This window comes from Dasypus novemcinctus, chromosome 22 (genome assembly GCF_030445035.2).
Source record: "Dasypus novemcinctus isolate mDasNov1 chromosome 22, mDasNov1.1.hap2, whole genome shotgun sequence".
Taxonomy (NCBI): Eukaryota; Metazoa; Chordata; class Mammalia; order Cingulata; family Dasypodidae; genus Dasypus; species Dasypus novemcinctus.
The window spans coordinates 49,523,509-49,549,354 of record NC_080694.1 but is presented as its reverse complement, the minus strand read 5'-3'; the positions used below and the strand labels follow the sequence as shown (position 1 = coordinate 49,549,354).

At 44.4% G+C, this 25,846-nt stretch overlaps 1 protein-coding gene across 4 annotated transcripts in view; it reads right to left on the bottom strand.

Annotated features, from left to right (window-relative positions):
* The window catches only part of STMND1 (stathmin domain containing 1), a 35,185-nt gene extending 21,199 nt beyond the window's left edge, over window positions 1–13,986 (bottom strand). For 2 of the 4 annotated variants that reach the window (XM_004484779.4, XM_058285267.2), the window contains exons 1-2: window positions 13,804–13,986; window positions 1,015–1,195 (exon numbers count right to left, since the gene is read on the bottom strand). In XM_004484779.4, the coding sequence (XP_004484836.1) occupies window positions 1,015–1,195; window positions 13,804–13,884 (262 nt within the window). In that variant the 5' untranslated portion in view covers window positions 13,885–13,986. The remainder of the gene's footprint in view (window positions 1–1,014; window positions 1,196–13,803) is intronic. The other 2 variants (XM_004484778.4, XM_004484781.4) reach the window with 1 other exon arrangement.
* Window positions 13,987–25,846: the final 11,860 nt, after the last annotated feature.

Below are 25,846 nucleotides of genomic sequence, written 5' to 3'. Positions count from 1 at the left end.
GCCCCGGCTACCCCAAATCAGAACCGCCAGCCCAGGACGGAGAGCGAATCTGTGATAAACCTGAGGGTGCCAGGAAGCTCCAGGGGAAAAGCAATCTCTGTGATTCACACATCTATTTTCTAACCTCGATTTGTATTCAGGAAAGAAACTAGAACAACAAGGAAGGAAATGAGACTCTTTCTCCCCAAAGCAAAACAGTGAACTTTTCCTTGGGGTCTGTTAAATTCAAGATTTTTTTCAAAGGCTGAGAAAACATAAAGAAGGCCTCTTAAATCTGCACCAGGGCATAACTCAAGGAAAGGGGAAGCATACCACAGGAAAACCCCACGAAGAGTTTCTAAAGAGGACACCAGGTTGTAATGACTTCTTTTATGTTTAATTTGAAAGATTTCTTTTCTTGTATATTTGCTGTTATTTTGGGTGAGGAGAGGCAGGGGAGAGAGATATGTTTTCTTTGTTTTTTCAAATGTAAAATTTTCCGCTGGTGAGAGACTAATGTAGGTGGAGTTTGAAGAAATTTAACCAAAACCTGTGTTCTCCTATTCCTAAGATGCAGTTCTCATGTCCCAGTAAGGGCTCTTATTTATTTACCAAAAAAAAAAAAAAAAAAGCAAGACGTTTTTAATGACCTAATCAACAAACGGGTCTGTGGTTAGCATTATACACTCACACAATGAAGGTCTACGGTTAATTTCTAATGTCTTACCATTGAGGACCCACAAAGAATTGACAGAAGGGTCTTCACATATATATTAGAAAACACACTGAGGGAGCAGAGGTGGCTCAAGTCATTGGGTGCCTCCCTCCCACAGGAGAGGTCCCAGGTTCTGTTCCTGGTGTCTCCTAAAAAAGAAGACGAGCACACAACGAACAGACACAGAGAGCAGAGAGGAAGTGCAAACAATGGGGGGTGGGGGACCGGGGGAGGAAAAAAAATAAAAAATCTTTAAATAAATAAGTTTACATTAAGTGAGACAGTATCTGGTGGAGAGCAATAGGAATCTGGGGTTTTACCTGAATTTAATCTTCCATTTCTTTTGCTAGGAGATGGGGAACTTTCTGGAATGGTTCCCGGTAAGCTTCCCACCTGGGCTGGATTTTCCAGCCCTTCTGCGCTGTGCACAGTGTCCTTGGGCAGTACAGCTTCAGTCTGGGGTCTGCCATCCTCCCTGGAATGAGTCGTACCAGCGTCAGCCTGTGAGAAAGGAAAGGCTTTGTGGGACACAAGATTTCTTAGAAAATGTGTTTTTTTTTCCCCCTTGGAAAATGAAAGCCTGTTGCAGGGTCATAGTCCCCAAGGTAACCCAGCCCCAATCCCTGGAACCTGGGAACATGCCCCATGGCAAGCAGGACTTGGCAGATGATTAAGGGTCTTGAGATGGGGAGATTTTCCTCGATTATCCAGGTGGGCCTCAAATGTAGTCAAGAGTGTCTTTATAACAGGGAGATTTGAGTATACTAGAGGAGAAGGTGGCGGGAAGACAGAAGCAGCAGAAGAGCGGAAGATGCTACACTGCTGGCTTTGCAGGTGGAGGAGCAGGGGCAAGGAATGTAAGGAACACAGCTCGGAAAGCTGGAAAAGCTGGGGACAAGGATGCTCCCCTCAGCAGCTCTGAAGGGACCCAACCCCACCAACCCTCTGACCGTAGCCCAGGGAAACTGACCCTGGACTTCTCTCCAGAACTGTGGGAGGATAAATTTGTGTTAAGTTCCTAAATTCATGGTAATTTATTACAACAGCAATAGGAAACTAATAGAGTAAAAGCAATGTGAATCTACCAGGTTTAAGTTACTACGCTGCCTATTCTGGAGGATTCCAAGATGAGCAAGTTTGTAATCATCAAATAGGAAAAGTAGAAATAAATAAACACTGTTTTAAGAAAATGAAACTCTATTGTTTTGCTGAATATAAAAGTAATAAGAACTATTATTTTAAAAAACTGAAGGAAATGCAATAGAAAATAAGTAGTACCATCTCCTAGACAGAGGCATTATTAGCATGTTAGTATATAACTTCCCAGATGTGTCTGCTCATTTAAATATAATCTTTAAAAATGAATTGCCATTGGCCAATAAGAACAAGATAAGGTACTCGGCATCATTAGCCATCAGGGAAATAAAAATCAAAGCCACAAGAAGATACCACTTCATACTCACAAGGATGGCTATAATCAGAAAGACAGAAAAGTGTTGGCGAGGCTGTGGAGAAATTAGAATGTTCATAAATTGCTGTGGGAATGTAACATGGCACAGCCACTTTGGAAAATGATCTGTCAGTTCCTAAGAAAGTCAAACATAGCATTCTCATCTGCCCAGTAGTTCCACGCCTAGGTATACAGCCAAATGAAATGAAAATATGGCCACACAAAAATTTGCACACACGTGATTCATAATATCCCCAAAGTGGAAACAACCCAAATGTCCATCAATAGACAAATGGATAAATAAAATGTTGTAGGGAAACGGACTTTGGCCCAGTGGTTAGGGCGTCCGTCTACCATATGGGAGGTCCGCGGTTCAAATCCCGGGCCTCCTTGACCCGTGTGGAGCTGGCCATGCGCAGTGCTGATGCGCGCAAGGAGTGTCGTGCCACGCAAGGGTGTCCCCCGCGTAGGGGAGCCCCACGCGCAAGGAGTGCGCCCCGTAAGGAGAGCCGCCCAGCGTGAAAAGAAAGAGCAGCCTGCCCAGGAATGGCGCCGCCCACACTTCCCGTGCCGCTGACGACAACAGAAGCGGACAAAGAAACAAGACGCAGCAAATAGACACCGAGAACAGACAACCGGGGGGGGGGGGGGGGGGGGGGAATTAAATAAATAAATAAATCTTAAAAAAAATAAAATAAAATAAAATGTTGTATATCCAAACAAAGGACTATTATTAGGCAATACAAAATAAAGTACTGATACATGCCACAACAGAAATGATTTTGAAAATATTATGCTAAGTGAATGACAGCCTTTCCTAAAAGGTCATTCCTTTGAAATGAAATGTCCAGAGTAGTCAAGTTTATAGAGACAGAAGGTAAAATTAAGGTTTAATTAGGGTTGGGGAAGTAGTTGAGGGTATGTGGTTTCTTTTAGGGGGAAAAACAAAAATGCTCTAAAACTAGATTATGGTGATGGTTGTGAATCGTACTCTTTAATTGGATGAATCATGTGGTATGTGAATTACATCTAAAAGTTATTTTAAAATTGAATTATAGGAAGTTGATATAGCTCAAGTGGTTGAGTACCTGATTCCCATGTATGAGGTCCCATGTTCGCTCCCCAGTACCCCCTAAAAAACAAACAAATGAAAAAACTAATTCTCATTGGGGAGCGGATGTAGCTCAGTGGTTGAGTGCCTGCTTCCCATGTATGAGGTCCCAGGTTCAATCCCTGGCACTTCCTAAAAATATATGAATTATAAATTAAATTATATTTTATTATATTTTGGCTACCTGTTTTTTCCATTAGCAATATATCCTCATTTCATGGTATAAAGTAGTTTTTATTTGATGGTTACATTGTAGTCCGCAATTTATTTAACCAATGCTGACTGGAGGACATCCAGGTGGCTTCTAACTTTTCACTGTAACAAACAGTGCTGCAATAATATCTACGCATCTACCTCAGTGTGAACTCATTCAGTCACTCCTTGAGGATAAATTTCTAGACGTGAAATCACTGGCTCAAATGATACCCACATGTTATCTTATATGTATTTCCAGGTGGCCTTCCAAAATAACTGCACTAACTTACAATCCCATCTTCTCTTTATGAGGTGTCTATTTATTCATAACAGGTAAAAACAAGACATAAAATGGGTCTATCTATGACATCGTAAATGAGTTTCCAAAATCCTCATCTATGTCAAATTTTTCACGGTTCCTCAGCAAAAGAAGAAAATAGGAAAAGTGCAATGAGACTTCCGAAAAGCTGAAGTAATGTAATCTAAAGAACTGTCATTTATTTTGAGGATATTTTAAAATATTAATATGTCTAGGACAGCTTTTCTCATATCTCCTCTATCTCCTCTCCATGCCTTTTTATGAACATGTCTAATCTTACTGGCTAATAAAGACAGCTTTCCTGAATTTGTGGTGGGAAGATAGGAAAAAATAAATAAACCCATGCAATTAGCTGTTTCTCACTTGAGAATATTAACCTAGCTGTTGCAAATATTTCCTTATATTTGCACTATAAGCAACTCCAACAAATTCCCTCCCACCTGATTACCTTCCCATGCTTGTGTGTGAAAGAGAGCAAAACCTCATTATAAAGTACTTTCCATAGCTTGGGTTGCAATTTTCCCATTTCTCATTTCAACGGAAACCAAGGTATATAGTAGGTGTCACCAGCCCATTCTCCATCTAAATCACATGTCCTACTGAGATAAGACCATGTAAAACTTCTACTTAGTATTGTCTTCCAGTAATTCTTCTTGAGTCTACTGATTTTTATCTTTTTGACCCAAGGAATGCCCTTCTCCCTTGTGTTTTCCAAGTGCCTCAGGACGCTTCCCTCCAACTTCCACGACCTGTAGCACAGCCCTGCTATACTGTGATACAATTTTTTATCTTGTTAGGGGTTGGAAAAAGTGGCTAAGAGGAGAAGATGCTTGAATTGGGTCTCAATGCATGAGCTTCAAGAGGGCAAAGAGAAAAAGACAGAGTTACACAGCGACAGGGTAAGGCAACACTGAGTTATTCCAGGACAGCAGGATCAGACTGAGGCACAAGGTGGCAGGAGCTGGGATGGGAGAGGGAAGACTTTTGTGACAAATAAAGGAGTTTGATTTTATTTTGAGTGCAACAGGAAGCCTTTGCAGAATTTTTGTAGATGGGAGCAATATAAAATGATCAGGTGTGTTGTTTAGAAAGGCCACGCAGGAGTTGAAATAAGGAAAGGACAGAACAGATGGACCAGTTCCACGACCACAGTTGTCCAGGGGACATCTGATTAGAGCATGAACTAGGGCAGTGGCAGGGAAGAGGGGCAAAAAGGCGTTCTAAGAAATATTAGAAAGTAGCTAAAGGGCCTCTTGGAGTTTCATTTGGAAGCAGGGAGGTCCCTTCTGGCTTTCAAATTACGACCCTAGGAACTGTGCAAACAATATTTCCTGCATAAAAAATAAATCAAAACAAACTAATTCTTTAGTACGTTTGCAATAAAAAGCATAGAAATTTTTAAAAGGTAAGCGGCACACATTTGACCGTTTTCTGGAAGCGTTCCACAGTATGAAGTTTCTAGAGGTCAAGGAGAAATCACACATGTCAAGTTATGGTAGCCAACGTCCCCTCAGGCTCAGTGAGGGATTCCTGCTCGTTGGAAGCAAGACTCACACAGAGCCTTACTGCACTGTCTTTACAAAAAATGATCACTCCAGCGAAGCCAACATCAGCTCATTGTGTCGAAGGCTAATTATTTCTGTGGCTCTGGAATACATGGGAAAATATGTAAAGACAAACCAACTACCCAGCGAACAAAAACTCAAAGGGTCTAATGTAGGAATCGGCACAAAGAGAAAGCCTGAGAGCAACTAAGCGCTTTCCTCTTTCTCCCTCCATCTGCCGGCCTCCCGGGCACAGTAATTGCCTGTGCAGTCCTGGGTAGCACGGAGACCCAGAAAAAGAGATCTGCTGCCTTTACAGATAAAAAGGGAAAGATGAGCCTCTCTGAGACTTTGCTTTCAAGGGCTCAAAAGTTCATGCTGCAAATAAAGATGCACATACGTTGAATTCTTCCCCCTCTTTCCAAATAAACGGTTAAGAGCCAAGCTCTGCAGTGATAGGAAGACAGGTGTTTTCAGAAGCTCATTTTGTTTTGCAGCTCCATTTTCTGAACCTAGTCAAGCACTGAGTTATACACAGGGACTAAAGTTTTCTTTGTTGTTTCAAAACAAATAATTTTGTTTTTAAGGAAGATTTAGATTTCAGAAAAGTCACATACAAAATATAGGGGATTTCCATGTATCCCACCTTTTCCCCTTCTCACATTTTCCCCTATTAAGAACATCTTACATTAGTGTGGTGCAGTAGTTACAGCTGATCAACAAATATTGAAGCATTACTACTAATACTAGTCTATAGTTTACATTACGGTCTGCTATTAGCACTGTACAATTTTATAGGCTTTGACAAAATGTATAATGGCCTGTATCCGTCAGTGCAATATCATGTTGGCCAATTCCAGTGTCCTAAAAATGCCCTGGATTCCACCTACTCATCCCTTTCCATCCCTTCAGAACCTTTAGTGGCCACTGTCTTTATATCAATGTGACAATTTCTTCCATTTCTACAGTAATAAGTCTACTTTGGTCCATGCTTGCATTCCCTTATGTTTGTTCATACTTCAGTCTTGAGGATTTGGGGATGGTGATGCCTGTTCTGCTTCAGATTGATAGAGGGCTTAGATCTTATGGGAAAGATGGAAGCAACTGTCTTGCTGGCATGATAGATACTCTTTGCTTTTTGGGAAGGGGGTTGTCCATCATCATCATTTTGTTGGTTGTCCTGGGTGAGTCTGATGAACTGGAGAGTAGATGTTAGCGTCAACTATGCTGAGATTCAGGGCTCAACAGGCATATAAGCAGACCAAAGACTTAAATATCTGGGATATATATTTAATGGGTATAGTGCTAATTATAGGTTCAAATAAAAGGGGCAGAAGAGTCATGTGTAGGGAAATTATAAATGAATCTAATTCTATCACATTGGGGAAATATGTTATCTTATATTCCAAGGTAAGGCTCACCAGTGAGGGGTGATTTCATGGGGTTGTGTGCCTTTCCTAGAGTATCCAGATTTCTCTAGAGCCCTCAGGAGCACCTCTGCTTCAGGCTTTGTTTACTGCGGCAGTTAGTGAGACCTGCCAGAGATGTGCGTAAGTGTAACCTCTGGAATGACCTCCCGACTCACTGTGAAATCTCTTAGCTGTAAAAACTCTTTTGTACATAATGTTTCCCCTTTTGGTTGAGCCCTTTTTCCAAATGCATCACTGGTTGGTGCTTGACATTACTCCCTGTGTACAGGGAGGCTCATCCCCAGGAGTCATGTCCCACACCAGGGCAGGGGAAGGTAGTGAGTTTATTTGCTTAGTTTGGCTTAGAGAGGGGCCACATTTGAATAACAAGGAGGTTTTCAGGAGGTAACTCTTAGGCAATAGATATTATTAGGCTAACTTTAAATTTTACAAGAATAAGGTTCATAAGTATAAGTATTAATATGGAAGGCTTGGCATATTGGTCTGTTTTATTTGATACTGTCTGGGTACTCTAGAGATTATTGCCACTCTATTAGAGAAAGCAGCAGGACTCCCCAGGATGGGAATTTAATATTTTGTTGATTATTGTGTGGGTCTCCATTCATTGATAACACTTTATGACCACAAGAACACATTCTTATCCCATAGAGCATGCCCCAGGTGCACCCTTCCCCATACCTCCCACCACCAACACCCTCCCCTGCCATAGTTGCTAAAATAACATTCCCACAATTGTATTCTCAACCACAGTCCTCTAGCTCCCCAGAGCTCACCTGTTCCTAACTGCAGCCCTCCCCCCCAGCTCTATGGATAGCACAACACCCCCCCAACCCCACTCACATCATTGCACCACCAGCACCCCTTCCCCTTCCACCTTATCACAGATTCTGCATGGGGACTAATTCCGACATTCCCAAGCAGAAGTACTGAAAAATTTAACCCATTTAACAACAACAGAAATGCCCACATTGGAAGTGAGAGCAAATGTTAATCTTTTCTCTCTAAAAGGCTGTTTTTCACAAAGAGGGTCTATAAACTACAACTTGTAAAAGATTTATGTACCACAACCCAGAATGACCTCCTAATTGTTTTATCACAGCTACAATGGCTAATCAGATTTGGAATGCGGACCTTAGCAAGGATTTGTGTATTTGGACTTAAGTAAATGCAGTCTGCCCCTGACCCAAAAGGGGGAAATATTAAATAAAAATTTTTTATGTGAGTTGGGAGGTCATCCCAGATGTTACATTTATGCATGTCTCAGGATCTCATTGACTGCCACAGTGAACGGTGCCTCAAACAGGGGGCTCCCGAGGGCTCCAGAGATATCTGGACACTATAGCTGGGCAGACAAGCTCAGGAATTTGGGACCCTGTCAATGGGCCTTGCTTTGGAATTTATGCTCCCCAGTGTAACAGAGTTAGACTCATTTATAGCTTCCCTATGCATGGTTCTTCTGCCTCTTTTATTTGAAGCTATAATTAGCACTATACTTTTTAAATATATGTCCTGGAGACTTAAATCTTTGGTCTGTGCATATGTCAGTTAAGCCCTGAATCTCAGCAGAGTTGCAATACCTTCTCTCCAGTTCATTGGACTCACGCAGGTCAACTAACAAGGAGATGATGATGGACAATGCCCATCCCAAGCAACAGAGAGTGTCTGCAACTGCAAGCAAGATAGTGCCATCCATCTGTCCCATGGAATCTAAGTTCCCTCTCAGTTAGAAGCAGAGCAGGCATCACCATCCCCAAATCCTCAAGACTGGGGAATGAACGATGGACTAGACTTATTATTTTTCTACTATAGACTCATTGTTATTATAGCAATGGAAGAATGCTTATCATTGATATGAAGGCAGTGGCCACCAGAGGTTCTGGCAGGGAGGAAGAGGGAAGAACAGGTGTGATTCGGGGGGCATTTTCAGGACATTGGGGTTATCCTGCATGACACCGCAGTGACGGACACCAGCATATATTTTGTCATAATCCACAAACTGTGTGGGACAGAGTGTAAACTATAATGTAAATTATAATCCATGGTAGTAGCAATGCTCTGATATGTGTTAATCAATTGTCACAAATGTATCACACAAATGAAGGATGCTGTTAATGTGGGAAAGTGTGGGAGGGGTTGGGGGGCATGTGGGAATCCCTTATATGTTTTATGTAACATTTATGTAATCTAAAGCTGCTTTTTAAAAAAAAATGCCATCTGCCTTTGAGTGACCTGAGCGACCACACTGTTTCCAGATGAAACACAACCTTCTAGCATTAAATAACATGCACCAGCCATCAGTTTCCAGAGCTGAAACATAAGGTGTTACTCCTTTCCAAACTAAGAATGTCTTTCAGATACCTCATCTATCTGTAACACATTCTGAACATTTTAATCCAATTTCAGAATCTAGACTCCCGAACAAACATAGTTCAAAGATGAGAAATATTTACAAATTAATTAGATCTGTGCCCCTAGGGGATAGGGCAAACCAGTTTTCTTTTTCTATCTGTACATGCATGGGTTTATATTTTCACACCAGTAAGAAGTCTATCTGCATTACATAAGAAGGGATACTGGGGCAGGGGGTAGGGGAAAGCTTTATTTTTTCCTTGAGATGAAATTGTAGGAGAGGTACAGAATCAGTCTGTGTCTACATTTCGTATCAATTTTATTTTATATTTCAGCATCTTGGGGATAACATTTTATCAGTTTTTGACAGAACGGAAAAGGTGTGAATCCCAAGCTAATAACTCTGCATGGCAATCATCAACATTCCAAAAAAGGTATTGCTTTGAACTATAGACAGTTTTTTTTGATCCGGAGGTATTATGTAAGTGTGCTAAAGCTTTTGAAAAACAATTTGCCAAACAGCTTGGAGGAAGTAATTTGTCGAGGCTCCCTAGGGCTAAAAACTTCTTATATCAAATTATTGGCAGAAGCGTTTTATAAATATGTTTGCAGACATACATGATGAATTTGTTCTTCAAACTGAAAACTGATTTTTTCTTATTTACTTCTAATAATGTAATAATACTGTAAATAGTAACCTTCCCCAAACCAGCCAGAAATATATTTTGAAAACATTCAACTTTAAGAGGTCATTTAGTTGCTTTTAATGACAATAAACAAGAATTTTCTTATAAAATATTAGGAAAAACTATTGAAAGATCCTTGGAGATCTATTCCAATCTAGCCATCCCCCTTATCCCCCTTTTATAACACGCAAGGAATTTTGAGTTATTCTTATAGAAAAAGAGCATTTCTTCAACTAAGGGAAGTTTCCCATGTTTTTCTAATATTATACATTATTTTATTACAATGTCTTCTCCCTCTTCAGACTCAGGAAGTAAAGAGAGTCTGTTGACAGGTCTCAAGAAGTTACATTTAGACTATTTTAATGCTGTGCAGCTACAAAAAATAAATATTTCATGCAAGCAAACATGTTCATCTTACTTTAGAGACACTGCTGAGTTACTGTACTCTGAAAAGTGCACTTACTTGGGTTCCCTATGCATTTATGCAAATAGCGAAAGCATTATTCCGATTGCTATGGAGTGTTTAAATAATAATAATAAGACTTTGCCCAGATCAGGTTTCCAAAGTCAAGTGCTTGGGGGAAGGGGCTGGGAAAGAATGCAGAGAGGTACATGCCTGAATCGGCTCTGAGTCTATTTTCAGGATATTTTAATATTGAATTTCCTTCCTGCCGACAAGCATTAGTCTAATTATGCTACTATGAGACAAAAAGACAACAAAGAATTGGGGGGGACTGGGAGGGACTCAAAAAATATCCATTGGTGCCTGGTCTGTACCAGGCATGGCAGGAAACACTGAAGATGCAGAGATTAGAAACCAAACCAGAGAGCTGCTCTCCTCAGGGAGGTAACAGCTCAGATTGGGAGGCAAACATGAAAACCAGTGAATTCACTCACATGTCTTCCGATAGGATAGGAGAGTTGTGTGATCTGCTCTGCCAGCCAGGTGGCAGATGGTGTGGGGAGTTGGCTTAGGAGGGAGCGGCCTTGTGCAGTGTTGAAATGGGTACGAATTTGGCCAATGGGTACAACTTTGGCATGTGGACCAGGAAGGGGATGGTGGTGGGAGGGGGGTCTGAAAGGAAAACAGTAGGCACAAAGGTGTGGGAACATGGAAATAGAAAGAGAATGGCTTTAGGGAAGAACAAATGGTAAGGTATGACTCGAATGTGAGTGTGGGGAGAGAGAAAACTGGAGAAGCTGGCGGGAGCCAACCCCAGTCTGGGCTAATACAGTATGTTTAGAATTAAGGATTTTATCTGAAAACAATAACAATAGTAGCAACTAACCATAGTAGGAATTAGAATTATGAGCCCTTTCGTATGAACCGAGTTCATTTGGTTCTCACAAAAACGCTATGAAATAAATATTATTATTATTCTCATTTTACAGATAAGGAAACTGAGGCACAGGGAGGTTAAATAACTTGACCAAGGTCATCCAGTTAATAAGTAGTGAATCCAGAATATAAACCTAGGCATTCACACCCTTAGACCTCTGGTTTATATGCCTCACTAAAGGGTCAGGCTTATTTTTCAGCAGAGGACTGACATGACATTTGATTTTAGAAAGGTCATTCTGAAGGTCGTATGGGGGTGTGCAGCTTGAAGATAGGCGGGAGTGGGTAGAGGAGAAAAGAGATGGGGAGATTCATTAGGAGACTTGTGCCAAAGGCCAAGAAAGAGACGATGACCATCTGAACCAGGCAATTTAGGAAGAGCCCAGCAACTGTCTCAGGCCTCAGGGAGAGCCAGCCTGGAGGGACCTAGCGTGTTTAATACTCGAAGAGCATGGCTTTTAGGACCCCTTCCTGCTCTAGCCAACACAAGTGTCTTCAGCAATAATCGTGAAACGGAGCAAATAATTATAATGGCCAGAAATAGAAACACAAATAGTGAAACTTTTCTTCTATTGAATATCTTATATATAAACATGCCAGTAAAATTTAAAAAAAGATTTTTTTACAAAAAAAGGTTAAAGAGTATTAGACTAATACCTTTTTTTTTTTTTCTTTAAAGGAGGTATCAGGGATCAAACCCAGGACCTTGTACATGAGAAGCAGGTGCTCAACCCCTTGAGATACATCTACTCCCTAATAGACTAATACTTCTAAGTTGCATTAATGCACTCTTGGAAAAGGGGAGATGAACCTTATTCCTATATAGGTCCAAAGCAATGATGAATCATTTCAAAGATGACTGACCACACTGTTCTCAAGGAGCCCCTAAATCTATGAGGGAGAAGGATCTTTAAGTAGGCATTTTCCTCATGATAAGGGAGCATCACAGCAGCGTGTTTGAGCTCAGTACCAGAGGGGAAGTGGGAATGTGTGGGACCAGAGAGGGCATCCTAGGAGGATGGAAGGACAAGGCAAGGAGGTGGGATGAAGTCAGCCTGGAAGAACTGGGCACTGCCAGCCATGGGGATTGGCAGGCCTGAGAGCCCACAAATGGGGCCAGGAGTGGAGGAGAGGGTGGCATGGAGGGAAGGCACAGGGCCCGATTGTAAAGGGTTTTGCACAGGAGAGGGAAGATTGGTGGCAGTGGGGGCAGGAGGGGACAGTGGGCTGGTTAGAAAAGTGATGGATGAGATGGACAGGAGAGAGGGACAGCAGAAAACAAGCGCAGCAAGAGCCCCAGCTATGGATCCTTTTCTAGCCTCCAGTTTCCGTGCCTCTGTGTTTTGTATCCCAAGCGCTCCGAGAGCCCAGCGGATGTGCCTGGCACACAGCAGGTGCTCTCACTGGCACCTAACTGGCTCAGAGGAAGTAAGTGCTCGGAGGGAAAGTGGTCGCAAGTCCTGGTGTCCTGGGGACACCCTGGCCTTGTGCCAGTCTGTGCCAATTTACTAATGATGCTTCCTTTCACTCTCAGAAGCATCTTGAGGTTGACAATAATTACACGGTAACCCTGTCTTTGGGTAGCCTCTCGTTCTGGGGGACCCCTGTAGGTTCCTCGGTCTCACTGTGGAATCTTGATGGATGGAAGGATAGGAAGAAATAGTGGACCTCATTTCTGTCCTTACCAAACCACCAAACCTCCAATCTCCACCCTCCCTCCAACAGACTCCCCTAACTGAGTACAGAAGAAATGCCAGGGGACATGACCTTGAGGTGGAGTGGAAAGGCCTTGGATCCCGACTCCTGAAACCGAGATTCTAACTCCAGCTCTGCCTGCCAACAAGCTCTGCAGCTTCGGGCAAGTCACCTCCTTCTCTGGGCCTCAGTTTCTCCTCCGTAACGGGAGGGGACTTAGCCCATGGCTTCGAAGATCTCTCACAGCTCTAAGTAACTCCCCAAGGACCCACTTTCCGGAAGCCAAGACTGGTTTCCAGGAACACCCATCTTCCCCTGGGAACCACAGCCCCAGCCTACTCCTGGCACAATGCGGGGCTCACCGCGCTCTGCCGGCCTCTGGGCTGGGGGGCCGCTGCCTTCAGGGGGCTCAGAAGCACAGCCTGCCCTTGGTCAGTCCTGCAGCTGCCGGGAGCCTGGAGTGGATGGGAACCTCCTGTATTTTTTTTCTCTCACTCTTTATTATTTTTTAAATGTTACAGTCAAAAACTATGAGGTTCCCAAACACCCCCCAGCCCCCTCACCCCACTCCTCTCACATCAATGACCTCTTTCATCATCGTGGCACATTCACTGCATTTGGGGAATACATTTTGGAGCACTGCTGCACCACGTTGATAGTGGTTTACATTGTAGTTTACACTCTCCCCCAGTCCACCAGTGGGCCATGGCAGGACACACAATGTCCAGCATCTGTCCCTGCAGTTAATGTAACATTTTGTGTGGTCTATGTATCTTTCAAAGATAAAAAATATATATATTTAAAAAATGTTAAAAAGCAGCTGGAGGCGAGGGGGGGCGGGGGTCGTGAAGGTGGCCCCACCCCTCCCCATCCCGCCCAATAAGCCACCCCCGGGGCGGACCCTGCTCTGGCCGATCTCAGGCGCCCCGGAGCGTGGGACTCGCCAATGGCTCTGCCTGCTTGAAATGTTCTTTTCGCTCTCTCCTTTTACCTTGGCTCCCTCTTCCCAGCCCTTTTTGGGCGCTTGGACGCGTCTCGGTTCTTCCACCCGCTGGGAGGGTCCGCAGCCCATGCCGCGCGCTGCGCGGGGTGCGCCTCCGTGCGCCCCTGCCCGCCTCGGGCACCACCTGCGCCCCTGCGCCCAGGGCCAGCGCCAGCGCCACCACCTCCCGCCCGCAAAGGCTCGGCAGGCGGCGCCCGGGCCGCGGTGCAGCTGCCTGGGGTGCCTGTTGCCACAATACACCGCGTCACGTGGCCCTGGGCCCCGGGCGGCGAGGGAACTTTGGTAACTGGAACCAGAAGCCCGGAGGCGGCGAAATCACACCCGTGATGCCAAGTCCAGCCCCCTCCAGAGCGAAAGGAGGGGCGAGCCCCTGCAAAGCGCCGCCGTCGCAGGCATCCCGCCGGGGCTCAGGTTTTCCTTTCCAGGGCCCCGTGAGGACTCGCCCCCGCCGTCGTCGTTGGCTTCTGTCCCTCAGGCGCTGTGGGACTGTGTGGCAGGAGATTGTGTGGAGGCGACACGGGGAGTCCAGCCGGCGGAGGGCGGCGGCAGCGCCTGAGCGCAGGTGGCAGTGGAGGTGGCCGGGGCAGTGCCAGAAGGCAGTGTGACAGGGGGACCTTGGAAAGCGGGGTCACCCGAACGGAAGCCCACACACTCTAGAAAACCACATATTTAGGAGCATAAACAACAGCTCACCTGTCACCAGGGGCGTGTGCAAATCATGGCCACAGAAGGCACTTTGATGAGCTTGTATGCTGTAAAGAAAAAGATGAATTTGTATATTTCTCTTAGAAAACTAAGTAGAGTGTAAGTCACTTTAAATCGGCAGGCTGGGCACAGTCCTGGGATGAGCAACAAGAGGTCCTGGGAGTTTTCTTTTTATTCTCTTTTTAATTATTACTTTTTATTTTGAAATTTTAAAAAAAGCCAGAGGGGATCTGGGAGATTGTCTACCACCCCCTCATTTCACAGGCTGGTGTGATTTTCCCAAGGTGCTGGAGCTTCTTATGACGGCCTGGGGAACCCGATTGCCTGACACACATGGTTCCACAACTCCAGGAAAATACAACTAAGGATTCTTGGAAAGAGAAAAAAAATCTGGGATCCTTCTGTGGAAACTCAGGGTCAGCTCTGTGATATGACACTGATTATCTACTTGATATCATTTAAACACATTTCACTCTCCTTCCCTTTTCCTGCTTGGATGCTGTTTCTTACCAATTTTCCCTTTACCGAAGAGGAAAGAGGATGTAACTCAAAAGCATTAGAATTATTAAGGAACACACCTTAACAATTTATGGATGAACTGTTGACACCAGGCTAACATGGCCTTTGGGGGGAATATCTCTGAAAGTATTAATTCACGGGTGTAATAAGTCATGTAAACTGTTCCAACTAGAAACTGGAAAACTCTCAAATCGAATAATCCAGTACAAAGAACACTTACAAAAAGTTCTTTAGGAAGTTTGGTGAAATGTCTGTAGAATGAACTACTGGAGTGAAATACTGCAGGCAACTTTTTTTTCTTTTCCTTTTACAGCAACCGGTGAGCTAGGACATCAGTGTGAATATATGGGGTGGTCCCCAAATGTGCTGTGCAGGTATCTTTTGGAGCATCCTGTTTGTAGTCCAAATGTGCAAATGCTCTTTGTCCTGGGATGTTCTAGTCCTGGCTCACACTGGCTCATGCAAGTTGATTGTTAAATTTTCGGAAATATTTGGACCCAGTAGTGAAATATACCCGTTGTTAAAAATTAAACCATACCAACTTGAAATGAAGTTATATTTCAAACAAAGGTAATAAATACTCAAAACTTACCCCTTCCAGATTACTTTATGACATTTTACAGTTATCTATGCCTCTGAGCATCTACTGTCTCTGTGTGCTGGAAATACCAGGAACTGGTGGTCACTTGGCATCTCTTCCCAACTCCACATTCTCTGACATTGGTAGTTTGAAATCAGTCATGGTGGGAACATGCTCACCAAGAAAACTGACAAATGCTACAAATCAGGGCTTTTCTTTTTATTTCAGAGAGTCGATTCTTAGCCCATCCACCATCTTTTCCTCTTATATTCAGGAATGCCAAAGAATGGCTCTGCTCCATTCACCCTTCTCTCCATCTCCGTCTCTTTCTCTCTGTCACTCTCTGTCCCTCTGCAGTGAAATAGCCTAGATCCCTCCTTGCTCTAGCCACAGAAGAGTGTATGTGCATAATTCTCTAATCTCCCTCTACACTGGACTCTATATGAAGGCTCTGTCCTTAAGTGTCAGGCTTGGTCTTGGAAAACCTGTTTCCACTCTGAAGACTGCTGGAAAGAAAGGTGCCTTGGTTCTCAACAAAGCAAGGCCACTCACTCATTTTAAAGTTTGGCTACTGTTCTTGAGTTTTCTCTTCAGCTTTGAAGTCTTGAGAAGTAAGGGATATAGAAAGCTGGGTCTTGCTGGGTCAGCTCTCCACTTGGCTCCAGTATTCATTTAAACCTGAGGTTTGTCCTGACCTTGTGATGGGGATATTGTAAGGAAACGAACCTCTCAAATTTTCATGTGCACACAAGCCATCTGGGGTTCTTATTACAATGCAGATTCTGATTCAGTAGGTTTGGGTGGGGTCCAAAAATGCCACATTTCTGATAAGTACCAGGTGATTCCAAGACTATTATCTGAGGACCACGCTTTAAGTAACAAGGGTATAGAACGCCTCTTGATATTAAATAATTACTTCAAAAGACAGAAAGGAAAAATGGGAGGAAGGAGAACGGGGTGAGACTGAAGGTGATAGGGAAGAATTAAGATTAAGTTGATTAGGCAATAAAGTATAAAAGAAAAGAAACATAGTTATTCCTATTCTGGAAGTACCTTTATGCATAAAATTACCACCAGGAGCCCCAGTGCCAAACTAGCTGCTTATTCCTCTTCCCCAACAAAAAAGGGATTTTGTCAGTTAGTAAGTCAGAGTGAGGGAAGAAAGAAAATCCTTCCTTGGGGTCACCCAGGCTCTCAAGTCAGTTTTATTCTCCTCTCTCTGCTCTGATAGAAAGTTCACCTGCCTGGGTTGGGGGCTGTGGTGGACTGCATTATGTACCACAATTTAGACAGGTTCTTGGTCTTGATAGGCACTCCTGGGGGTGTGAATCCATTGTAAATAGGACCCCTTATTAGTTAAGGTGTGACCCAACTGAATGAGGTTGGTCCTTGAATCTGCATTACTAGAGTTGTTTATAAGAAAAAATTCAGACATAGCGAGAGAAAGCCACAATGAAAGAGAAAGGGAGGGCATGGAAGCTGGAAGCTGCAAGTCATTGGAACCCGGGACAGGAAGGAGGTACCTCACCATGTAAGGGGAAAGCCAAGGAACTCAAGGATTGCCAGCCAAGCAGCACGTTACCAACCCGGGGAGGAAGCAAGCTTTCTTGGCTCTACAGCCATGAGCCAATAAATTGACGCCACCCCATTGTGTGGTATTTGTCATAGCAGCTCAGGCCAAACTAAGACAGGGTAAAGCAGAAAGCTCACGTACCTGCCTGCTTTACCTGGAGCATTGCTATAGTAGGGAAGGGTCTTTCACATGTAGCTAAGTGGGTTTCAAATGCCACATCGAAACTTTTGCAATTTCAGTCGAGACCCCATTCTTTTCACCACAGAAGAGGGAAGTCATGCAGAGAAGTCAATTCTGACCCCAACAGCAAATTCACTGAGTTTATTAGAATTCTTCCCATGAATAGGAAAATTATATGCTGACCTTCACTCGTAAACATGTCCCAGCTGACTCATTATTACAGAAATAGCTAACATTTTTTCGTGCATGCTAGGTTCTGTAGTGTTTTTGGTGCTTTGCACTTGTTTGATTAATACTCACAACAACCTCGTAAGATAGGTACAATTATCATCATCATTCCCATTTTGTGGGCTAATAAACTGAGATTTAGCATCATGTCCAAGGTCATGAACACAGCAAGGATGTATCAGTGCTGGGCTTGGAGCCCAAGCGTTCTGGCTTCAGATCCCATGGTTCTGACCATGAGGTAGGTCCTTGGGTTGTTTTGCTGGCAGTGGACTGGGATTTTTAGGGCATGGCATGCTCTCACTGGATTCCAACTTGTGGCTTGTTTTACAAGGCTCATTTTGTGAGGGCTGAGGTTGGTAGAGTCTTTATTTTCTTCAGAGCAGCCAGCCCTTGATGGGTTCTAGTTCACAGCATTGGTCTGGTAAACACCAGGGCATACATCAGTCACTGAGACTAATGTTCTCAAAAGTGTCTGGTCCCCACAGAGAGCTCTCCTCTACCTGTGCCACTGCAGACCCTGTGGTCTCAGCAGATGTCTTGCCCACTTCCTTCCGGAAAAAACAGAGGGCACCTTCTCCATTTCCTTCCTCCCCCTATAACTTACATTTCATGATGGCCTTTACCCAATTATCAGAAGAGGTCGAGTGCACTCTGGCCAGGTAGACAGATTAGCTCTTCACCATGTATTTCTCCATCCATGCCCTTGTGCACACAAGTGCACACACGTGTTGATGAGCAACCGATACTGATCCTAGGGCCGGTTTAGGATGGAGAGAGCTTTGAGAAGTGCTGCTGTGAAGACACCCAATTTTCACACTAGAAGTCTGGGAGAGCATGGCTCAGCTCTGGGTCATGTCATAGAAGGTGATAAGAAAAGCTTCTGCTCTCTTCCTTCTTCTCTAGAATTCAGGATTAGAGTCTTCTAACCTTCTTCCAGTAACTGGATCTCACTGGTCTGCTCCCCCAGCATTACTCAGGCTCTGAGAACTGGCTTACCAAACACCATGGCAGTTTCATAACTTATAATAAGAAACCTAGAAGCCCCATGGGAATTAGGAATTCAGAGATTACTTAAAATGGGAAAGTTATGGGATTTGGGGTTCAGACATGTGTAGCTATTTACCGGCTATATGAGTCAGGGTTCTCCAGAGAAATAGAACTGGCATTAATTATATATATATGATTTGAAGAGATTTATTATGAGGAATTGGCTCAGGCAACCAAGGGAGCTAGCAAGTCTGAACTCTGTAGAGTAGACCACAGGCTGATAACACCAAGAAAGGCAGTATTGAGGTCTGCCCGGCTGAACTTGAGGCTGAAATCCTTTCTGATTTCTGAAATCCTCAGCTCTGGCTTTTAAGACACCAAACTGGCTGGACGAGGATCCAGTTGCTAAGGGTTATGTCCTCTGTTGATTGTAGATGCAACTAAACTGACTATAGATGCAAATCTATATATGAAATACCCTCACAGTAGCAATCAGGTCAGTGCTTGCATGACCAAACAACTGGGCACCCTAAGCCAGCCGAGGTGACAAATGAAATCACCGTAGCTCTCTGACTTAGCCTCTCTGGGCCCGGCTTCCTTGTCTGAGTTGATTCCTATCTCAGAGAATATATGGGTCAAAATGTGGAATACGAAGCCAGAAAGCCAGCAGTGTGAAAAATACCTCCAAACGTGACTCAGTTTCTCTTAAATGATTCGGTAGAACACAGCAACACCAGCTCTCTTTAAAGGATTAAGTAAACGAGGGAAGCTTATGACTAGGTTGGTATTTCTATTTTATCAATCAATGGGTTTAAAGCAAGGATTGGGAAACTATGGCCCATGAGCCATATCCAGCGTACTACCAGTTTTTGTCTGACACACAAGAGCTAAAAATGTTTTTTTACATTTTTTTAATGGTTGAAAAAAATCAACAGAAGAAAAATACTTGGTGACCTGTGAAATTCATATTTCTGGGTCCATAAATTGTTCTTTGGAACACAGGCACACCCATTTGTTTACTATTATCCATGGCTGCTTTGGGGTGAAAACAGACCATGTGACCTACAAAGTCTAAAACATTTATTATCTGGACTTTTATGGAAGTTTCTGATCCCTGATTTAAAATGGTGAAACAATTCCCATAAGGGGATTAAATAACTATGTGGAATCCGAATGGCCTGAAACAATTTGTGCTGTTTCCAGAAGGGCCAAAGATTCCAAGGGAATAGCTTCCATGCAGGGGAAATTTGTCTCCTTAAGTCACCGAACTCCCAGGCCTATAAGACGTTTTGCTAAGTAGCTTCACGCAGCTGTAAAACCTGCCCAGGCTTTGCAGAGCACCGTGTTCAACGGGAGGGCTGGGCAGTGCAGGAGAAAACTTCCCTGGCTGTTCTGCCGCTTGGCATCCGGAGATGTAACACAGAGGGCATTGTACCTTCTGGAAAAAGAAAAGAGAGCACCAGAGGGTAAGAAACCGGTTGGCGGTTCGAGTGTCATCTTGCATATAAAGGAGAAATGTTAAAACCCCGAGCCGTTCCAGCTCTTCATGTTCCTTTGCCAGCCCTTTCAGCCTAAACACTGCGCGTCTGGAAAACAGTCTTCTCCTCCACTCACGCATTGTGTTCTCTGATGTGAGGCGCCTCTGAAGTTTCTATCTCTGGAATCCGCTGGGGCAGGTTGCCTCAGTAACAGGACTGAGGGCATTTAGAAAGCTCGCAAATCTGTCTATGAACAGTTGTGTGGTAAAGAAAACCTACGATTACGAAAGAAGACTGTACTGGGATATTGTCATTTTCTAAAAGAAAAACAATGAAATTCGCACAGCCACGATTTTTGCAATCCCCGTGCTAACGCTTGCAACCGACTCCAGCGAAGAATTCATGGAGCCGCATGAAATTGCAGAGGGCAAGCATATTTAGCAGCCCTTTAAGGGCCTTGGTGTGACAGACTCTTGCAGAGGCCAACTAGAAATAAATAAATAAACCCCCGAGGAGGGGAGCAATTGTTTGCTGAACCTTGGAGATAAGCCAACAATCTTGATGTTTGCTCATTCAACACAAACTGGGTAAATACTGAGAGAAAACACCAATCCCAGGGCATTAATTCAGAGAATGGCAGCTGGCAGCTTTACAGTAAATTTAGCCATAATCATCTCGTAAAATTCTAAGACTTCCATTTACATCTGCCCTTTAAGAATCGGCTCCGAGCCGCGTTGAGATATTAGATAGATCTAATGCTGTGCCCAGGGTTTCGGGAGGAGTGGACAGGAGAGACAAAGCTTGCTGAGTGGCACTTGGAAAGGCAAGTTTGCTTCTCAGAAAGCGGTAACAACGCTTCAGGTTATGCATGGCAATTTTCACACACTGATATTCTCCCAATTAAAGAAAACTAATATTTAAATGATTCTCACTGCTTCCAATTTTGGCAGTACGTGGGCACAAAGCACTGAGACTTTTCGAATTAGTTGGTGTGATTTTTCCAGGCTGGCCTTGAACATATTGTTTGAAACTCCAGGGGAGTTTGGCTGCTTGCTGAAACCGAAAGACTAAGGGAAGAATAAAATCCTCTGTAAGATTTGATTTTTTTTCCCTCCACTGGAATGTGGTGGGAAAAAAATACTGGGCCAGCTGGTGGGATTCTGATCCCAGAGGCTAGTGGAGGGGCCTCGAGGAAATCTTTAACCTCTGGGTGTTGGTCCCTCACTCATCAAATGAGGAGGTTGGACGAAGTGATGCTGCATATTTGATAGCCCAGTGACTCTCAAAACCAGGTTCTGCAGCGTCTGTTTTAGAATAACCTCGGCTGCTTGTCAGAAATGCAGATTCCCAGGAACGTAAACAAACTAACTGCATCAGCATCATGGGGACTGGTGCCCCAGAACCTGTATTTTTAACAGGGACCTCAGGTTATTCTTATGCACAGGAATAATGGACCCATTGCAGACAGCAGAGAAGAACTTGGGCTCTGGAGCGAGGCTGACCTGGTTTCACCTTTGACCTTGGGAAGTTATTTCACCTGTCTCCATTTACTCATCCTCAAAATACAAGATAGTAGGGAGTGGAAAGGCATGGAAAATTCTTCCCTTACCATAATTATTCAATACATGGCAGGTAATATGAAGTAGATGATGTTTTGATGTTTAGGGGTCAATCTACTTTATTGTATAGTAGAGAACTTCTAAATTCTGTCTCAAAATTCTCAAAGTTATCAACTTAACCAGGCTGGAAGTGAAGGAAAAAAAAGAATTTTTTTCCCCCAAATGGTCATGTTTTAAAAATAAGATGTTGTGTGTTGTTGGTTTTTTTAACCATAAGCTTGGTTTCATCTCATCATTTTTATGCCAACCCAGTTGAACTCTCTTCTAGCTGATGTATCAGGCCAAAAAGCTCGAGGAAAATCACCACAGCATGTCCTACACACCCTAGGCAGGCTTGAGCATAGCTCCTTTTGCAGTGGTTGTTGCCAACCATTCCTTTTATCCAGAGAAGCCCCCTCCCGAGCAAGGATGGGGCTCACAAAGCTCCCTGGGCTCCCCACTTCTGCTGTGTCTTCTCTCCTGTCTTCTCTTTCATCAGGCCCTGCAGTTCTAGCAGCTCTAGTGAGCATCCTCTTCGCTGTTCTCTTTCAGAGCAAGCCACAGTGAGGGCCTGGCAGTTAAAAATCACTTGGAGGGAAATTAGAGCCCTTCCCTTAGGAGGTCTGTTGGATCTTGCCGGAAGAATCATCATGGGGAGGCTGCTACCAATTTCCGTCTCTCTGAAGACTGTGAGACTCAGGTCCACAGGGACTGTTTTTGGGTGTTGCAGATAGAGGAAGGGAGAGAGAAGTGTTTAGGATGGGGAAAGGGTTGGGACAATTTCCCAACCAGATAGGGTACATGAGCCTAATATGATCTGGACCAGCCTCCACTGGGAAAGAGCAATGCAGGTCTTCAGTTGCCTTGACACCAAACGGGCTGTATCCCTGTACCAGGTGACACCAGCATCATTGCTTGCAGAAATGGCTCCTTTCCATTTTCTTCCCTCAGAACTACATTGGGTACTTGCTAAGCCCCAGAGGCCCTTTGGGGCCCCCTATTTGGCGCATGGTAAAGTCTGCTTCAGACCCTCTGTTCACTTGGGTGTCTGAGGGTGAAATCCACACAGCACCAACCATGAAAGGGGTGGAGGAGCCAGGCAACCACTGATGGATCTAGAAAGAGAAGGTTGTCATTCCTTCTTAAAAAACAAAAGCAAAAGTCTGAGTTAGGCCTGCCATCTTGGGAGGGAAACATGCTCATGCAAAGCTCCAGCTCATGGTCTTGGGTGCTGCTGACAGTCAGTTTTTGTGTGTGGTTAGATGCGACTATTAAGTAACCAGATGGGTCAGAAGAGGCCATGCTTGCTCCTCATTCCTCAGGACCTACACCAGTCTGCTCTGGGGTGTTCTGAAGGCTCTGCAGTGGAGGCCCTGCCCTTCCAGGTGGCTCTCCTTGCTCATTCTCCTGTGAGGGACTATCTCAAACCCAAGCCACTCCATTTTTCTCTTGAGTCCTCTTCATTACCTTCCTAGCCTGTTACTCCTGCATCTCAGGTCATCCCCATATCTACAAATCATTATAATGCCCCCAATTACCAATGCATTAAGTTGTATGGCCAAATATCATTTATCACTTCTACCCAACCAAGTCAGCCTTCTTAGGACCCACACACATCTATCCATCCCGCTATTTGTTCTACATACTTGCTTATATATTCATCCAAAAAATGTTTTTTTGAGCTCCTACAGTGTATCAGGCACTATCCTAGGTGCTTGGGATACAGGCGAGATCAACACGAAGTTCCTGCCTTCACGGAGTTTATATTCTAGAGGGGCAACAGGACAAATACATAAACAGACATATGCCACGTGGGTAGTGATGAGTGCTATGCAGAAAAATAAAGCCCGGAAAGGTATAGAAGTGACTGGGGTGGGGGCTACAGCTTTAGACTGGGAGTCAGGGAAGGTGTGAGCAAATGTGCCTTAGTGACGTAAATGGGCAAGGGCAAGACCAGTGACAATGCCCTATGGCAGAAACGCTTGGCCTGCAGGAGGCCAGCGTGGAGGCCAGTGTGGCTGCCCAAGAGTGGGTAGAGATGAGGAGAGAGGCAGTGGGGCAGATTATGCCTCCCAATTTAGATATGTTCTTAATCTTTTTTTTTTTAAAGATTTTATTTTATTTTATTTTATTTTATTTTATTTTATTCCTCCCCCCTCCCCCAGTTGTCTGTTCTCTGTGTCTATTTGCTCCGTCTTGTTTCTTTGTCCGCTTCTGTTGTCGTCAGCGGCACGGGAAGTGTGGGCGGCGCCATTCCTGGGCAGGCTGCACTTTCTTTCGCGCTGGGCGGCTCTCCTTACGGGGCGCACTCCTTGTGCGCGGGGCTTCCCTACACGGGGGACACCCCTGCGTGGCAGGGCACTCCTTGCGCGCATCAGCACTGTGCATGGGCCAGCTCCACACAGGTCAAGGAGGCCTGGGGTTTGAACCACGGACCTCCCATGTGGTAGACGGATGCCCTAACCACTGGGCCAAGTCCGTTTCCCTGTTCTTAATCTTAATCCGCCATCCTTGGGGTGTAACCCATTGTAAGCAGGACCTCTTGGCGATGTTATCGTTAGACAAGACCAACTGAGTGAGGGTGGGTCTTAATCCATATTATTGGAGGCCTTAGAAAGAGAAGAAACCAGAGCCAGAAGCTGGAGAAGGACACAGGGAGAAGCAGGACGTTGGAAGAAAGTAAAAGACGAGCTGCAAGGAGAGAAATGGGAGGCAGAGAAGGAAGTGAAGGAGCCCAGGGACTGTGGCAAGCCGGCACCAGAACGCGAGTTTTCAAGGAGAAAGCGTGGTCTTGCCAACGCCTTGAGTTGGGACTTCTTCTAGCCTCAAAAGCACGAGCTACTAAAAGCTTGCTGAAGTTCACCCGCTATGTGGTGCTTGTCGTAGCAGTTCTGGCAAACTGAGACCGGCAGCCAAGCTGTTCTTAGGAGTGGGCGGGACCCCAGGAGAAGCAATGTACTTAGTCCTTGTTCTGGAGGGAGGTCGTGGGGTACTATGCTCACCATACGAGGTGCCTAAGGGTCAGAAAGGGGATCATCGATCAAGTGACCGGTCCAGGAAGGGATCGCACGCACCAGATGCTACAAGGCCCACTCCTTCTGCCTTGATCCTCTTATTTCTTACTCCCTTTGCCAAGACTCCTTAGCACTCAGCAGAGGATGATGCTGTAGCTTGTGGCACAAATCCTCCATCTTTTTCCTTTGCTTTACAAACAGACGTCGTATTAATGATGGGGAACGAGGGATATGACTCAGACAGTGATGTACTCCAGCGAGCACTGCAGCGGAGAACCTTCTTTTCCCCTGACAGGTTTTATAGCTAACATCATCATCCATCCCTTTCAGAGTAGAGTCTCTGAAGACTTAAAAGGAGGAATTGAAGAAGTAGCCTCCGTGGGCAGGCCAAAAACTTTCCTGCTGAGTTCGTTCTTGCTCCCCTCTAGAGTTAATCCCAACTGGCTATTAATTAGACTGACCATTTACCGGCTGAGCGCTGAAAGGGCAGTGGCAACAGATATGAGCAGTGGTATTTGCCTAGCAGGGTGAATCTTAATTTCAAAGGACACTACACAATGTAGTAAGATTGTCCTTTCGATTGTTCAGAACAGATGTGATATCACCTCCAACTGCTAGAGGGAAATATTCAGCTTGCTATATCCTCTTTTAGGTTGGGTTGAATTAAAGTCAGCAACAATTTAAAAATCCTTTTTATCCCCCTGTGAGGGGAAAAAAGCAAAAAAATGCCTCCAAGTTACCACAAGAGGGGAAAAAAAGGAAGCTTCTCACCCGTCTTCTCTTTAAAGTTATATAAAAAGAGACATAAGGTAAAACAGAAAACTTACCTCAGATGTATGATTACCATATGTTCAGGTAGAGAGACAGGTACCATATGGCTAGACAGCCTCAAGACATTCAGTAGAGTCATGCCTGACAACCTCAAGACATTCAGTCATGCCTCCCACTTCCGCCATTTCCCCTGAAGCAATATGGTCCAGATAGACTTCTGATTCTGGCGAAGATGGAGTAACAAGGACCAGAATTACCTTCTTTTGGGAAAAAACTGAAAAATAGAGAAAACCTGTGAAACTATGGTTTTCAAGATATTGGCCAGGCAATGAAAGGCGGAAATCTCTAGAGTGAGCCTTATGATTGCCCTCTGCTAACTGCCTTGAGAAAGTTTCCAG